Source organism: Lontra canadensis, unplaced genomic scaffold (genome assembly GCF_010015895.1).
Source record: "Lontra canadensis isolate GAN:19392208 unplaced genomic scaffold, GSC_riverotter_1.0 scaffold487, whole genome shotgun sequence".
Taxonomy (NCBI): domain Eukaryota; kingdom Metazoa; phylum Chordata; class Mammalia; order Carnivora; family Mustelidae; genus Lontra; species Lontra canadensis.
This window is the reverse complement of record NW_022631479.1, coordinates 42,673-57,889: the sequence shown is the minus strand read 5'-3', so window position 1 is coordinate 57,889 and position 15,217 is coordinate 42,673. Positions and strand designations below refer to the sequence as shown.

The window sequence follows — 15,217 nt, the reverse complement described above, 5'->3', positions numbered from 1 at the left end:
GTAAACTGGGGCAAGTGCCAGGGGGAGGAAAGATTAGGACTTTTTCAAGAAGACTCGTGTTACTCCCATATTTTGTGGAGATGGTGTGAAGATGGGTAGTGGAAATGGCTCTGGAGAGGCTGGTAAGAGCCAGATCACATGGGGCTTGGAAGGTCATGGTGTTCAGTGCAGCAGGAAGACATTGGAGGGTTTAGGAAGAGGTGCTCTGATTTATAAGTTAAAAAGATGGCTCAGTGAGCCCCAGGAGAATGGACTGGGGCTGGGAGGGAGAAGGAGGGACATGGAGATTAAAGAAGGGAGGTGCAGGCACCAGATGTTGGTGGCTTGGGTTCCCATGTTGGCAGTGGGGATGTGAAGAGTGAATAGATTTGGGATATTCTGGGAGGTAGAAGCAATGGAACTTGCTGATGGCCTGGATCCCAGGGCCTAGAACATAGTAAACACTCAATAAATATTTGTTGAATGCGCGAGCAAAGGCACATTTTTGTGTCAGGCTCTCGTGTGCACCTTCCAGTGTAAGGCGTAGGACCCTAACGGTTTTCTTTCCCCTCTGCCCCGGGAACCAAAGAATGCAGGAACTGCCCAGAGGGCTGCATTCGAACCAGACTCTAAACTTCTGGGGATCTGGCTAGAGAGCAGCGAACACCCAGCCCGGGCTGCTCCAGGCTCCTAACCCATTTGGCATCTGCAGCAGGAAGGATGGAAATTGGACATGCAGGACTTCCCACAGGCAGAGAGGACCAGTCTGCCTTTTCCAGGATGCTGCTCCAGGATCCATGACATCTAGAGCAGCGAGGTATTTGTCACATGAGCTCCGGGACAGACCCTGATAGATTGCCACATGGATTTGGGTGTCTTTGGGAACATGTTATGAGCTTCTGATCGGTATCTGGGGTGGGGTTGGGGGACTAAAAGGGGACCTTGTACTCAGAGCTCTGGGCTGCCATGGGTGCCTGGCTGAGTGTCAGGGGAGGGTAGGGGCTGACCGAGGGACACTCCCAGGTCCCACCGACTGGAAGGAAACCTGAACAGGCTCTGGGCCAAATAATCACTGGGAAGAGAAGAAGAACATTTTCTCATCTGTTTAAAGGGCAACGAAGCACAGCAGTGGCTGGCCCAATGGGAGGCAGGGCTGAGGCCAGGCGGGTGAGGCCAGGCCGGGGAGGCCAGGGTTGCGACCCCCAGACCCACTACCCTCTCCTGAACCACCCCGCTGAGGGCTTGCTGCCTACGGAATGAACCGCTGGTGGTTGTCATTGTTAATCAAAATACGAATTGATTGATACTAAAACAATGACTTAAAAAGGCCCTTTTCAGGAATGCTGCTCTTGCTAATCCGTATCCATTATCTCCCTGGAGCCCTGGTGAGACCATTTATACCATTTCACAGGTAAGCAAACAGAGGCTCAGAAAGCTGGAGGGATTTTCTCAAGGTCACCTAGGGAGGCAGCTTGACTTCTTAGTTGCCCTTGGGGGATGAGTCCCCTACCTCCCATCAGAGGTTCCCAGAGGGAGCCCCAAATGAGGCTAAAAGGCTGGGGGGTCATTGTCCTTTGCCCAGTCTTTGTGTTTCAGCAGAGGGGTGGGAGGGTGGTATGCCTTTCTTCTGCCTAACCCCTCGGTGCTCAGGCTCTGGCTGGGGCCTGTTCCCTTGCCCAGTCTCTGCCCAGGGCTCCCTAGAGGCCCCTCCTGGGGCTTAGACTTGTTCTTCCCACCCCCTCCTGGGCTGTCAGAGAAGTAATTTCTCTTCAACCGGCTGGATTTGAATATGGAAACGATTTGTAATTACTCCAAGTCCTCCTGGGGCGGCATTATCACCAGAGTGAGTCTGGAAGGGCAGGGGCTCTTGGGAAAGGAGGTGGGGAAGCCCTCATGTGGGGAGGCACCTCCGGGAGAGCCTTCTAGAGGTTGGCCCTAATCTAGGCTGCTCCTGCACATCCCCTGGAGGTCTGTTCTCTCCACCCAGCTCCCACAGCCCTTGCTGCCTTGCTGACCTCGACACCGCGCCCTGTGAGCCCCCAAGGACGGGGTACCTTCTCTGTCAGTCCCTCACTCTGTCTGACCACCTGTCTTTCCCAGGGCATACATTTTTGTGGCTGAAAGAGTGGGGCTGAGAAGTCAGAGGGCTACCAAGGAACACAGAGACAGACAAAATGCTGCTGTCTTTCCAGAGCCAGCCCCTCCCCTTACCCCTGTACCCAGCTGGATCCTGGGGGGAGAGGGAGGGCCTCAAGGATCCAGCTGCATTACATCTGCGAGAGAGACCTGCCTGGGTTTCTCTGGGCTCTGGGTCTCTAGTATGCTAATGCAATGAATATTCATAAAGAAGGAGGCAGGCTCCCTGTGGGAGTGGAAGGGGCTGGAGCTCTCTGGAGTACTGGGTCCTGGAAGCTTCTGAGGACCTGTCCTTACATCCTTGTGCGTACCTCTTGTCCCGACCACTCTCCCCACCTTTGCCCACCTCCTTAAGGCCTGAATTCTAGCACACACACACACACACACACACACACACACACACTGTCCTTTGCAATGCCCAAGGAAGGCAGCCTGGGATCTCCCACTGCCCTTGGGGTGGCTCGACACACTCTGTAGATGGCAAGGCCTTTCTTGGCTTTCACAGTAGCGGCTGAGCCTCCAAACCCAGAGAACCGGGGTTTGCTTGAGATTGCCCAGCAGAAACCCAGGAGCCCTGCCTGCCAGTGCCAGGCTTAAGGCACAGGCCTCGGGCTCCCGCTGGGAAAGGAAAGGTGCCAGCCCTCCTCCCTGCCTCATACAGCCTCATAAATTCCCTTAAGGTGACGGGTGAGATTCCTTCATTGTCCCTTATTACCTCCTTCCATTAAAGTCGATAATCTCTCACAATCACTCACAACAAACGTCATCGAGACTACTGGGGGTGGGGGGAGAGAGAGGAAGTGAACAGGGGGCTTTTCTCTCTGCCTCTTCCTGGTACTGCCCCTGGGGGGATGCGGAATCTTCTCGTCCTGTCATGGTCTCCGGGGTGACAACTCAAGGGGCTTCAGTGGAGAGGTGGGCTTGGGATTGGGTGGACTGGGGACTTCCTTGCTTCCCAGGCTTAGCCCCCTCCTGGCCACAGAACCTTCAAAAAGTAGGGTTCCTGAAACGGTCCCAACCCTCACTGCAAAGCTGCCCCCTGCTGGCTCCTCCTCTGAGCAGAGTCATCCGATTAACCTACTTGTCTTTGGCCAAAGTGGTGTGTCCCTGCTCTGCCCACCTTCCTGGTGGCAACATGCCCCAGGCCACAAAACCACCGGACCAGGGCCCCAAGACATAGGCATCTCCCTGGGAACCACCTCCACCATGTGGGCTCTGGCCCCACCCAACTTCACGGTGCCAGGCTGGGGAGGGGGCAGGTCCGTACATTCCGGCTGCTTCTACGCAAACAGATGCAACATGGGGGCGCCCCTGGCACAGGAAAAGGCACTTGTGGGACTATACAGGCACTCAGGAAAACATGTAACACACTGCACACGTGTAGCATCCTCGTGCCTTGGGACATGCGACATTGCAGTTTACACTAGAGTTTCATGCACCAAGGGGACCACACTGCAGTGTCCATATGTGGCTCCTACATACAAGTGACCCAGAGCACTCAGCACATAGGTGGCACTTGTAAGCTTGTCCACATATAGTATCCCTACCCGCATGAACGGCCAACATACAAGACCTGAACACATGTTAACACACCGTGTACGTGTGTAGCAATTACATGCACAGAGCCAGACAACATTGCGGTGCACACACAGGCACCTGTGTGCACAAGCATATGCAAAGTTCAGCGCACGGGAGTGGCACCTGCATGCACAGGAATATGCAATTTGCAAAGCACAGGGGGGAGGGTGGGGCGAATGTTTCAGCCCCCCGGGGCTCCGGAGACTCTGGCTGCGCGAGCTGCGTCTGGCCTGGGGTATCGCCGGAGGGGCGTCGCGGATCGCCGCATCTTGCGGTCCAGGAGGCCGCGGGCGGGGCGGGGGCTTACCCGGGGCTTCTCCCGCGCCGGCGCCTGGGGCCCAGGGCGGGGAGGAGGAGGGTGCGCTTGGCTCGGCTGGCGCTGCTCCCCCTTTAACAGGAGGCGGCGCGCGTCGCCCCCGCCCCCCGCCCCTTCTCCCGCGGCTCCTCGCGCCCGGCCTGGCGCGCGCCCCCTCCCGGGCCCAGCCCGCGCAGGCGCCGCGTCCCGCCTCGGCCGTCACTCGGCCCGGCGCGCGCTGCGGGCAGCGGCCGGAGCGGCCGGAGGAACCGGGTTTGGCGGCGGCAGCGGCGGCGGCGGCAGCGGCGGCGGCGGCAGCGCTCAGAGACCGAGGATGCGGCGCCGGCTTTTGGAGCCCGGGGCTGCGGCCGCCGCCCGCGAATAGGAGGCGGCGCGCGGCGCGGGCGGTGCTCGGGGCGGGGGAGCGGGGGGGGGGCGGCGAGGAGGCGGCGGCAGGAGCCCGCGCCCGGCCCGGCGCCCGCCCGCCCCGCGCTGCTCCGCGGCGCCTTTTCTGCACCCGCCGCTCCGCGGAGCGGGAGCCTCGGCCCCTCCGCGCCGCTGCCTCGAACTGCCCCGAGCCCGGCCAGGCCCCCGCCTTAGGGATGGCAAACTTGCGCCCCGTGGCTGCCTCCGCCAGCGCCGGCCCCCGCTCCTGCTGCTGACGGCGCCCAGGTGAGTGCTCGGTCCCAGACCTCGACTCGGCCCCGCACTGAGCCCTCCCGGCGCGGTCCCGAGTTTCCGCACCGGCCTGGACTCCGGGCGCTCCCCTGCCCCATCTCTGTTGAATCCTCCCCCTCCCGAACTGAGTTCTTTCTGCATCTACCCACTCCCATCTCTTTGGGAACTTCCAAGCCTGGGGCCGAAGCCCCTTTCATCTCTGGTAAGTCCCTTTTCCACCCTCTTCCCCTTACCCATTTCTGCTAAAGCCCCCCCCCTCAAATCCTGACCCAGACCTTACCCCCATTGCTGTCTGGAGTCTCTTCTTATCTTAGCCTGGATCCTGGCAGTGCGCCCCCCACCTTGATTAGAGCCCCTTTCTCCAACCTGCAGCTCGACTGTGTATTCCCCCTTAATCGCCCCTCCTCGTCTGGATGCCGGACCCTGCTCCTCCCCTCCACTTCATCTCTGCCCAGAGTCCTTCCTATTCCCATCCATGTCTGCCCATAGTTACTGCCTTTCCCCGCGCCAGTACCCCGACCATGCTTCCCTTCTTATTTCTGTCCCGATGCCTCCTCCCCCATATCTGCCTGGAGTCTCTCTATCCCTCGCCAATCTCTGCTGCAGGTCTCCTCCCCCTCAGCCTGGACTTGGGGCCGTGTACCCCATGTCTGCTCCGAGCCCCCTCCTCCCCGGCCAGGATCTCGACTGGCCCTGCATCCCTGGCTCCCGTGTCCATCTTTGGTCGGAGTCTGTCCATCCCCCATCCTTCTCTTCCCACCCCTGGGGCATAGAGCCGGGCACCAAACGCACCCTCCCGCAGCCCCGGGGACTGGCATGATGGGGTGGGGGCGGGGGGGGTTGTAGGTTGTGAAGTTGGCGGCCACTCCCGCAGTCAGCTCGGTACGAGGGAAGTCCTCTGCGCCGCGGCCGGTGCAGAGCGGGTGAAGGGTCTGGTGCCCGCGGGGGGAGGGGCTCCCGGGCCAGAGATACTGTCCTCCTGCCCGCCTCGCCAGCTGCCGCCGGGCCCCTGGGCGTCCTCTGGCGCCCCCTGCCCGCAGTCCTGGACCTGCCGCCCCTTTTCCTTCCGCGGGTAGCCCCAGGTTTCCGCAGCCGGAGCAGCAGTGGTGGCTGCGGGACTGGCGCTGGGAAGTCCCTGGGGAAGAAGAGGTTGGCGGGCGAGGCCGGGTGCCCCCTCGTGCTAGCCGTGTGGGAACAGTTCTGGTTGTCAGATCCTCTGCTCTGGGGATGGGGTGGGGTGAGGTGGGGTGGGGTGGGGTAGAAGGCTTATCCCAGCAGGAATTCAGGAGCCCTTTGAGCTAGCAGGGACAGACCAGCAGTAATGACCGCTAGATTTGAGATGGTCTGGATGGGCTCTTTTAGGCTTGGGCAGGTGTCCCCAGGGAGCCTCTGTCTACCCTATGGCAGTCCCCACTAGGTGGTGGGTGGGGGCAAGGTGGGCTTAGTCCTGTTTGGGCATGGCATAGGCGGTGGGGGAGTCCACCTGGCCCTAGGACAGAGCAGGCACCTGGGGACTGTCGCCCTGCTGCCATAGGGGTCAGTGGGGACTCTGGATGGGTTATGCCTTGATGGTGGTGGTGGTGAGGCTTGAGGGAGGGTCTTCCCTGGACTGAGATTGACAGATCCCCCCCCCTTCTTCTCTGCCTTCTCTTCTCCCCTCTTCTATCCCCCTTCCCCCATCACTCTTGAGAAAGGGAGAGGTCTAGCCTGAGGTGTGTGTGTGTGTGTGTGTGTGTGTGTGCGCGCGTGCGGTAGGCATTTCTGTAACCCCAAGTGAAGTCTCAGCTGGTCTCTGCCCTCTTCTCTCCCTCCCAACACCCAGGTAACGGAGTTGAGTAAGTAGATAGTAAGTCAGCTTTTGGCCAGATGACCTGGGTTCAAAAAGCTTTGTGACCTGGGCAGGCTGTGTAACATTTCTGAGCCTCAGGTGGCCCTCTATAAAATGGGTCAGTGATAAATGCCTCATAGAGTTGCTGGGAGAATGAAATTAGATTGTATAGAATGTCTGGCACCTAGTAATGCTCAACAACGATTGGTTTATTGGGCTGTCTTTAAGAGCAAGGTCAGGCCCCTCTCCACACCATTCCTATTCCCAGAGGAAAAGTGCAGAACAGGTTCTAGTGACTTCACTCTAACCCCCAGGATCATAAAGCCAGAAACCACCCAGCTCCCAGAGAGGGTCCAGGGAGCCTGTGACTGTCAGCCTCTCCCCTCCCTCACCCATCCTTCACCATCCCACTGGACTGCTCTGGGATCTGCTCTGGCCACAGGCTCATCAGTGAAAGCCAGGCCAAGGCTTCTGAGGTTCTGGTTCAAGTGTAGGGTCTGGGGAGGTAGGATAAATGCAAGGAAGAAACCCAAGACAAGGTCCCCAAAGGTAGGCTTGCCTGTTAGGGGGGCCCACGTGGGAAATCAGCCACAGAAGAGTACATGGTGCACAGAGGAACCTCTTACCTCTCCCCAGGGGGTCAGATGCCATCGGGAACTTTCCAGGACAGTTAATGCTCCAGGTCAGAGTTAGGGGGCGACCTGGCCTGAGGACCCCAAGAGTTCGAAGAAACCTGGCTTTGCCGGGAGGAAGGGCGGGTGAGGGGGAGAGAGAACGCTCGAATCTGTGGCGTTTGGCTGCTGGAAGCCCTCTGGGCAGTGTGGCTGGGTCTGGGTCCCACCGGGGAGTTGCAGCCTCCCAGCCTCCAGTCTGCCCGGGCAGCCCTGACATTGGGGAACAAAAGCTTTCGGTTCCTGTAGCAACGGCGGCTCCAGCTGCTGCAAAGTTCCGGGGAGGCGGGCGGAGGGCGGCTGAGTCACCGCCCCCTCCCCCCCCCCGCCGCCCTCACGGCCCCGCCCCCTCCACCCCCCCGAAGTGTTGTGCGGGAGGGCCCCTCCCCCAGCCGAAAGACCCCAGAGCTAGAGGAGGAGTGGCCCTCTTTGCCTTGTGGAGAAGGCGGCGCCGCACTCGGAGAGCCCCCTCCCCTCGGTCCTGCCCACCAGCTCCAGAAACTGGATGGAGGTGGGCGCCCTCCTGGGTATCAGAGCTCCGGGAGAACCCCCCCGCCCAGGGTCTTAAGGATCCTGCCACCCGGCCGGTGCATGGGCAGGGGACCCGAAGGCCCCGAGTGGAGGGTCCCCACCCGCGTGTCGGCCTGGGCTCGGCCCCGCAGCGAGTGCCTGGGAGGCGGAGGGTGAGTGACGGGCCGGCGAATTGGAGCTGCCAGGTGGATAAACGCGACCCATGCGCGCACCGCCTCGCCCCCTCCCCCACCGCCACCCCTCCCCCGCCCGGGGCCCCGCCTCCTGGCGCTCCGCTGCCCAGCACCGCTGCTCACAGCCCGCAGGGCGCAAGGGGGTCGATCCCGGGGATCCCAGAGCCCCAGCCCTTGCCCTGAGGTGCCCCCCCCCCACCCCGCGTCTCCAGTCTTGTCCCTGCCAGCTGCTGCGAAAGCCTCCGATTCCCTCTTCGGTACAGAAGGGGAAGCCCGAGGCCGGCGGCCTGTCGGGTTGGGGAGGAACAGGGTCTCAGTGTGCTTGGGCAGAGGGTGGGATTCTCAGTTCTGCTGGCGGGTGACAGGCATGTGGTGGAAGAAGCCCAAGGGGGTAGCCCAAGTCTCCCAAGGGAGACTGAGATTATGCCAACCGGCAGCTCACCCATCTCAGCCCACTGAAATCCTGAGTGAGGGAGGAGGACTTTTGATTATCCTCTCCATTAACCTCCTGACCCAGGAAGTTCTTCCTCAGAGCTGAGCTCCATACCTGTCCTCTACAGCTCTTGGGCACGTTTGTGATCGTGCTGGGCTTGGAGGTAGCAAAGTACTTTCCGTGTTTCAGCCCAAAGGGCCTTCCCAGAGATAGTGGTGGACCTCAGTAGGGAATCAGGGAGTTTGTGAGGTTCTCAGAAGGAGGGAAGAAGGGGAAGTGAGCACGTGAGTCCTCAGCCTGGGCCAGGCTCCGTGCTAGGAACTCACCGGGAGGCTGAATGAGAAGGGTGGCCCAGTCCTGAGGGCAGGGGTCATGGTCTCCATTCCACAGAGGGGGAAACTGAGGCTCAGGGAGGGTGATCATGGCCCATGACCACCCGGGCTGCCTGTGACATAAGGATTCTTCTAGGTCCCCTCCCAGGAGAGGCTCTCTCTGACTTAGCTTGGAATTAGGCTTTTTGCTTTTTTTTTTATGGATGGGGAATGATGTTAAAATAAAGGGCCCCCAGAAGTCTTATGTCACTGAAGGAACCACGAGGGTTATAGAGACCCCAGGTGAAATTTCACAGTTGGTGTGAAGGGGGTGTCTGAAGGAGACTGAGCGGAGGAGGGGGCTTAGGCAGGGTTTCAAGGTGGCTCAGTTGTGCAGAAGCTGGGCTGCACCTCGGAGGGTCTAGACCTAGGTCTTCTTGATTGGTCAGGGCTGTGGAGGAGGGAGCGGCTGAGGCCCAGGAGGCAGGGTTGGGGGCGGGGTCTGAGCCCCCCATCTTCAGGAACTGCACACAAAGGAAGGAGCTGCAAGTCAGATCCTGCCTGACACTTAGCTGTCATGAGCTAAAGCCTCAAAGAGCCAGCTACCTGGATGTATTCACACGAGCAGAGTACATTTGCCTCCCTGTGCAAGTGTTTAAGTGGTTGGCTCTTCATGCCTTGTACATGTGAGTGCCTGTACCCTAGTGTGCGTGTGAATTCACAGTGGCTTCACTGATCTGTGTGTGTGTTTGTGTGCATGGGTATCTGTTCATGTGCAGAATGCCTGTGAACACCTGTCTTTTCATGAGTCTGTGCATATGTGCCTTGGTGCACACGGCAAAGCAATGTTCAAGCTTGTGCATGCGTGCGTGTGTGTGTGTGTGTGTACGCGTGTAGTAGTCCCCACCCTGCTCTAAGTGGGGGAGGCGAGGCCAGTTATAATGAGCCCCCACCTCCCCTCTGCTGAGCTGTAGCTATGGCCTGAATTTTGCAGCCTGCTTAAAAATAATTGGGGGCAGCGGGGGGGATCGGATGTCACTCATCATCAGCTCCTGGCTTTGCTGGTGCCGCAGCGGGCCGGGCGGGCTGCACGGTTTGGGACAGGCATGATGTGGGGCAGGGATGGCAGGGCTCCTGCGTCCCTTTGTCAGTTCTGGCGAGAGCAGTGGAGATGCAGCCTGTTCTGACTTCTGCTGAATAACTCCACACGGGTCTCTGGAAGAGGGTGGGGTGGCTCCTCCCCAGTAAATGAGCCTGCCTGAGCTGGTCCCTCTACCCACCCTCTCCCCCATAGTTGAGGAGGGGCAGGTGCGGGATCTGGGGCAGTGAGGCGTTCCTTGGATGCTGCACAGGGATTGGAATTCTGGGGTGCTAATTCCTGCCCGCCCACCCCTGCCCTGCCAGCCTCTGTTGAGGCTCCCAAAAAGCCAAGGGGAAATCTGTGCCTGAGGAGCCTTTGGGTCTTGGGAACATCTGGCTACACCTGTGAATTATTCTCTGTTTGTGACTCAAGTTCCCAGAGCTAATGGCTTGTCTTTTGGGCCTGAAGCCTGGGCAAGGAAGGGGATGGAGCAAGAGGTTGTTGGTGGACCAGAGGGAACCGCAGGCCAGGGGCTTCAGATCCAGGCTTCTACTCCCAGCTGGATCTCTCTTGTGTGATCTTGAGCAGGTTGCTGCCCCTTTTGGAGCCTCATCTTTTCTCCTCTAATGTGGAGCAACCAGGCTCTAGGGGCCCATCCAGTGCTGTGAGCTATGCTGCTGGCATGGAGGAGGGAGGCATCGTGGATCACCTCGGGGGCAGGGCTGGAAGCAGGACTGAGCCAGCCTAGGTGCCAGGCTCTGTTTTCTGGACAGCTAGGGTGGAGGCTGGGCGGGCTGTGGGCAGTGGCTCTGGCCTGGCCTGGTGGGTGGGAGGGTACCTGCAGGCGCCCTGCCCACCAGCTTTTGTCCACTTGGGCCTGACCACCCTGCGTATCTGTCAGGGTGTGGCCTGGGTCCTGGTTGCCTGCCCACACCAGGAGTACATTCACACCTGCTGGGCATTCAGCTCCGTGCAGCACTTGGCCGGGAGGGAGACATCGGTGAACTCTTGTCTCCACTCCTAGGAGATTGAAGACTCCTTGAGATGAATGAGCTAGCCTTGGGGGGACAGCAGGGGATAGAGGTGATGACCAGGGCTATGGACTCGCAGGCAAGGGCTGTAGGAGCTGCAAGCTGGGAGATGGCTTGGTGGTCTCACTGGGAGTAGCGGGCCCTGAGCCAGGCCTGGGAAGATAACCCCATGGCAGGAAGGGAAGAAAGGGTAAGGGGAAGAGTGCACCCATTTTGCAGATGCCTCCCCCCATTGTTTCCACTAGGAAACCCACCCCATAAGTACTCATGACATTCATCCTTGCTACATCCCCTCCATGCGCGTGGCTCAGGTTTCTCCAGCCCCTGGCTCGCCAGTAACTTCTCCCCTTTCCCCACCCACTCAGTAAAGCAAGTGAGAATATTGTTCCGGGAATAACCTTGAATTGCTCTGATTTATAAAAAAGCAAATTGTTGTCAAACATTGCTCCTTTGACAGTTGCCACTGGATTACGCGTGACACGCCTCACAGCTGATCACGATACACTGCGACTGAGAGCAAGGGTTCTGGAGAGTTCCGGTTGGGTGGCGGGGACGGGGCTAGATCCAAGAGTCAGGCCAGGTGCCCGTGGCTGGTGGGACTGACCGAGGAATCACAGGGTGACAGAGACAACAGAGACAATCACAGAGACAACAACTGATGTGTTTTCTTAAGGGCTGCCAGAGTCAGGCACTCTCCCACATGCTTTCATTGTACAGGTAAGGTGACCGAGGCTCCTCGCAGTGGAGTCCTCCCATCTAAGACCACACAGGTGGACATGGGTGACTTCAGAGTCGTCACCACGAGGCTCACCAGGAGTGAGCCACAGGAGACTGAGGGCTCAGGCTGGCCGTGCCTGGGACCGCTGACCACCATCTCTCTCCACAGGGCAAGGGACATAGGATGACCCCAGCCTGTCCCCTCTTACTATCTGTGATTCTGTCCCTGCGCCTGGCCGCCGCCTTCGACCCCGCCCCCAGCGCCTGCTCCGCCCTGGCCTCGGGCGTGCTCTACGGGGCCTTCTCACTGCAGGACCTCTTCCCCACCATCGCCTCGGGCTGCTCCTGGACCCTGGAGAACCCCGACCCCACCAAGTACTCCCTCTACCTGCGCTTCAACCGCCAGGAGCAGGTGTGCACTCACTTCGCCCCCCGTCTGCTGCCCCTGGACCACTATCTGGTCAACTTCACCTGCCTGCGGCCTAGCCCCGAGGAGGCGGCGGGGGCCCGGGCTGAGGCTGAGGCCGAGGCCGAGGCGGGGCAGCCAGAGGAGGAAGAGGAGGCGGCAGCGGGGCTGGAGCTGTGCGGCGGCTCGGGCCCCTTCACCTTCCTGCACTTCGACAAGAACTTCGTACAGCTGTGCCTGTCGGCAGAGCCCTCAGAGGCCCCACGCCTGCTAGCGCCCGCCGCCCTGGCCTTCCGCTTCGTCGAGGTCTTGCTCATCAACAACAACAACTCCAGCCAGTTCACCTGCGGCGTCCTCTGCCGCTGGAGCGAGGAGTGCGGCCGCGTGGCCGGCCGGGCCTGTGGCTTCGCCCAGCCCGGCTGCAGCTGCCCCGGGGAGGCGGGGGCCGCTCCCGCCACCACCACGCCTCCAGGCCCTCCTGCTGCCCACACTCTGTCCAATGCCCTGGTGCCTGGGGGCCCGGCCCCTCCCGCTGAGGCCGATTTACATTCAGGGAGCAGCAATGACCTGTTTACCACCGAGATGAGATATGGTGAGTCTGAGCAGGGCCCTGGTGGGGTGGGTACGTCAAGGCGGCCCAGGGGGCCCTCTGATGCCTGTCTGGACAGATCCCCCAGGCCATTCGTGTGGTCCTTCACCCACGTCCCCTCTGTGTCCGGCCTTGTTCCGATGTTGGGGTCCCTGAAATGAATTTGGGTTAGACCTCACTCTCGAAGAGGTTGCAGTCTGGGCAGGGTGAATGGGGGGCAGAGATCGGCCAGTGTGGTGTGGTGAACCTGGGGAGAGGACGCTCCACACTGGGCAATCAAGGAAGGCTTCCTGAAGGAAGTGATACAGGAGCAGAGATCTGAAGGACGAGTGGAAGCCAGCCAAGCCAAAGAAGCGGTCAGGGCATTCCAGGCAGAGGGAGCGGTGCGAACAAAGGCCCCAAGCTGGGAGTGAGCGTGGCAGGTTCTGGCACTGCAAGTTGACAAGTTTGCCTGGAGGCCAGAGAGTCAGCAGGGAGCAGGGACTTGTTCCTGTCCAAACGGGTCAGTGACTTTTGGCAGTGGCCCCAGGGTCAGGGCAGAGGGAGGTGCAGAAGAATGTGCCTGGGTGAAGAGGCCCCGGCTTCGAGGCTGCCTTGGAGGGCTGGACTGGCTCAGCTCCCAGCATCCCCCATCTCCCCCTCTGGGCCCATGTCTTCTGGGACCGAGGCTGCCAGCTGCTAGAGCTTCCTGCTGACTGGGCAAAAGCTCTGCGAGCCCTCAAGTCCTGGCGGCTCTTGCTCCCACAACAGCTCCCTCAGCACAGCCACCTTCAGCCCACCCTCCTTCCTGCAGCTTCAAGGCCCCCCATCCCCTCGTCTGGATCCCGAGTCCCAAGACTGGCCAGGGTACCTGGCAGGGAGTGGGTTGGGAGGAAGGTAGATCTGGGATCCGGTCCCCAGCTCTGGTGCTAAGAGGGAGTTCCCTCCCTCTCCGGGCCTCAGTTTCCCCATTTGGGGTAACAGGTCCTGGCCTACCAGTATGAGGATGTCATGCAGGGCTGGAAGTCAGAAGAAGCATCTAGATCTGCCTGCGAGTATTTACAGGGAGGCAAGGGGTCTTGTGTGAGGGCCACTAGGAATGTTGGAGTATGACCTGTCCCCGCCCCTACTTTGGAGGCCAGAGCCCTGGAGTTGGGCACCGCTTTTGACCGTCCCCTTCCGCGGATCCCATCTTTTGGCATCAGTTTCTTCATCTGTAAAATGGGGAGATATCTCTCTATTAGAGGGGCTAGTTATCGTGACCGTGGCCTCTCCCAATGCGGTGGGGGGAGGCTCCTCAGCCTCCCCCAGGAGACATCTGGCACCATGCCTATCCACGGCAAGTGCCCAGTGGCCTTGCTCTGGCCTCTTCTCCTGGCCAGCTTGGCCTTTAACATTGGTCGATGAAGCCGTCCGAGTGACAGCCAGGCCGTGGGCAGGTTACAGGCCCTGGAGGCCGGCCTGGGATTTAGTGCCTGCTGGAAGAAATTGAATTTCGCTTCTTTGTCGAACATCGGCGGAGAGTGCCAGGCGTATATCAGGAGGTTTATGGCTCTTCCTGCCTGGCGGTCACTGCCTAGGACTCTGTGGGGGCATCCCCCATCATGCTCAGCAGAGGGCAGGCTCTTTTGTCTGGATTTCCCTGTGGTCCATTGGCCCAGTGGTCCGCAGTGGACGGAGCAAGGCTCTCCCCTCATGGGCGAGCAGCATCTGGGCAGGCTGCCATGTGGAGCACGGAGCCAGGAGCAGCCAGCTGGGGTGGGGGAAGCCGGAAGCAGGAGTTGGTTGATAGTTGGGGTGTCTTTGGGAGTCAGAGAGGGCTGCTTATGGGAAGGCCACCATGGTTGCCATCATCATCACAGCCTCTGCAGGGGCCTCTGGGACTGGGGATGCGTGGAGATTGGATGCTCCCAGTCCCTGGGCACGAGGCCTGGTATCATCTCCGAGCAGGGAGCCTCAGGCTCCCAGCTGTTCCACGCCTGACCTCAGCTCTTGCTCCTTATCCTGCTTGGCCTGTTTTCAGGATGCTCTTTGGGTTGCCTGGAGGGAGGGCCCTTGGGGGGAGTTGCCAGGGCTGAGGTGGCGTCTGTCTTCCTAAGTGGGCTGGCACAGGACACTGCTGCCCAGACTTCCTTCCTTTCCCCGGCAGGCAGGCAAGAGACTTTCCCTCTCTGCCACCTCCTTCATTCTGCTCAATCTCTTCGGGGCAAGAGACAATGGACATATGGCTTAGTTCGTTCCATGTGGCAGGGGGCGTCGGAGGGCCAAGACATCATCAGGGCTCAGGGCACTTTGGCCTGGTGGCAGCACCACCCCTGCCCCGCTGGGCCAGCTGGACACACGTACCAGCCCGGGGAGAACCGGCTCGCACGTGGAACTGCCAGATTGAGGACAAGATTGGTGGGGATGGTGGCGAGCAGGGAGAGTAAGACCCTTGGCCTGGCCCCTCTGCCAGGTACTTCAGCAAGGGAGTGGTGCTCCCCTTCCCTGGGAGACCCTGAGTGGAGTGCATGGCAAGGCCAAGTAGAGTGGGGCTGGGGCGCTGCTGGAAGGGCCACGAGGCCGGGCGCTGGTGGGCAGCGCTGGAGCGGAGTGCCGGGGCCCGCCTCAGAGCTGAGTGCACTTGACAAGAGGGTACAGGCGCCTGTTAATTTCACGCAAACTGCCTTTGATAGATCTCTTGTTATTTTTGGTGAGTTGAGCCATAAATTTGTGCCATCTTGCTGCCGCAATCTGTTAAGTGGGGAGAGAGGAAGAAAGGGAAGGCAGGCAGGAAGGAGCTCAGCGGATGCCGGCCGAGG

At 60.2% G+C, this 15,217-nt stretch overlaps 1 protein-coding gene across 10 annotated transcripts in view; it reads left to right on the top strand.

Annotated features, from left to right (window-relative positions):
- The first annotated feature begins 4,420 nt into the window (after nucleotides 1–4,420).
- LOC116863051 (adhesion G protein-coupled receptor B2) overlaps nucleotides 4,421–15,217 on the top strand; it is a 36,451-nt gene continuing 25,654 nt past the window's right edge. For 6 of the 10 annotated variants that reach the window (XM_032850546.1, XM_032850545.1, XM_032850544.1 and 3 more), the window contains exon 1: nucleotides 11,627–12,440. In XM_032850546.1, the coding sequence (XP_032706437.1) occupies nucleotides 11,627–12,440 (814 nt within the window). Of the gene's footprint in view, nucleotides 4,661–11,611; nucleotides 12,441–15,217 lie in introns of those variants that run through there. The other 4 variants (XM_032850549.1, XM_032850548.1, XM_032850542.1 and 1 more) reach the window with 2 other exon arrangements.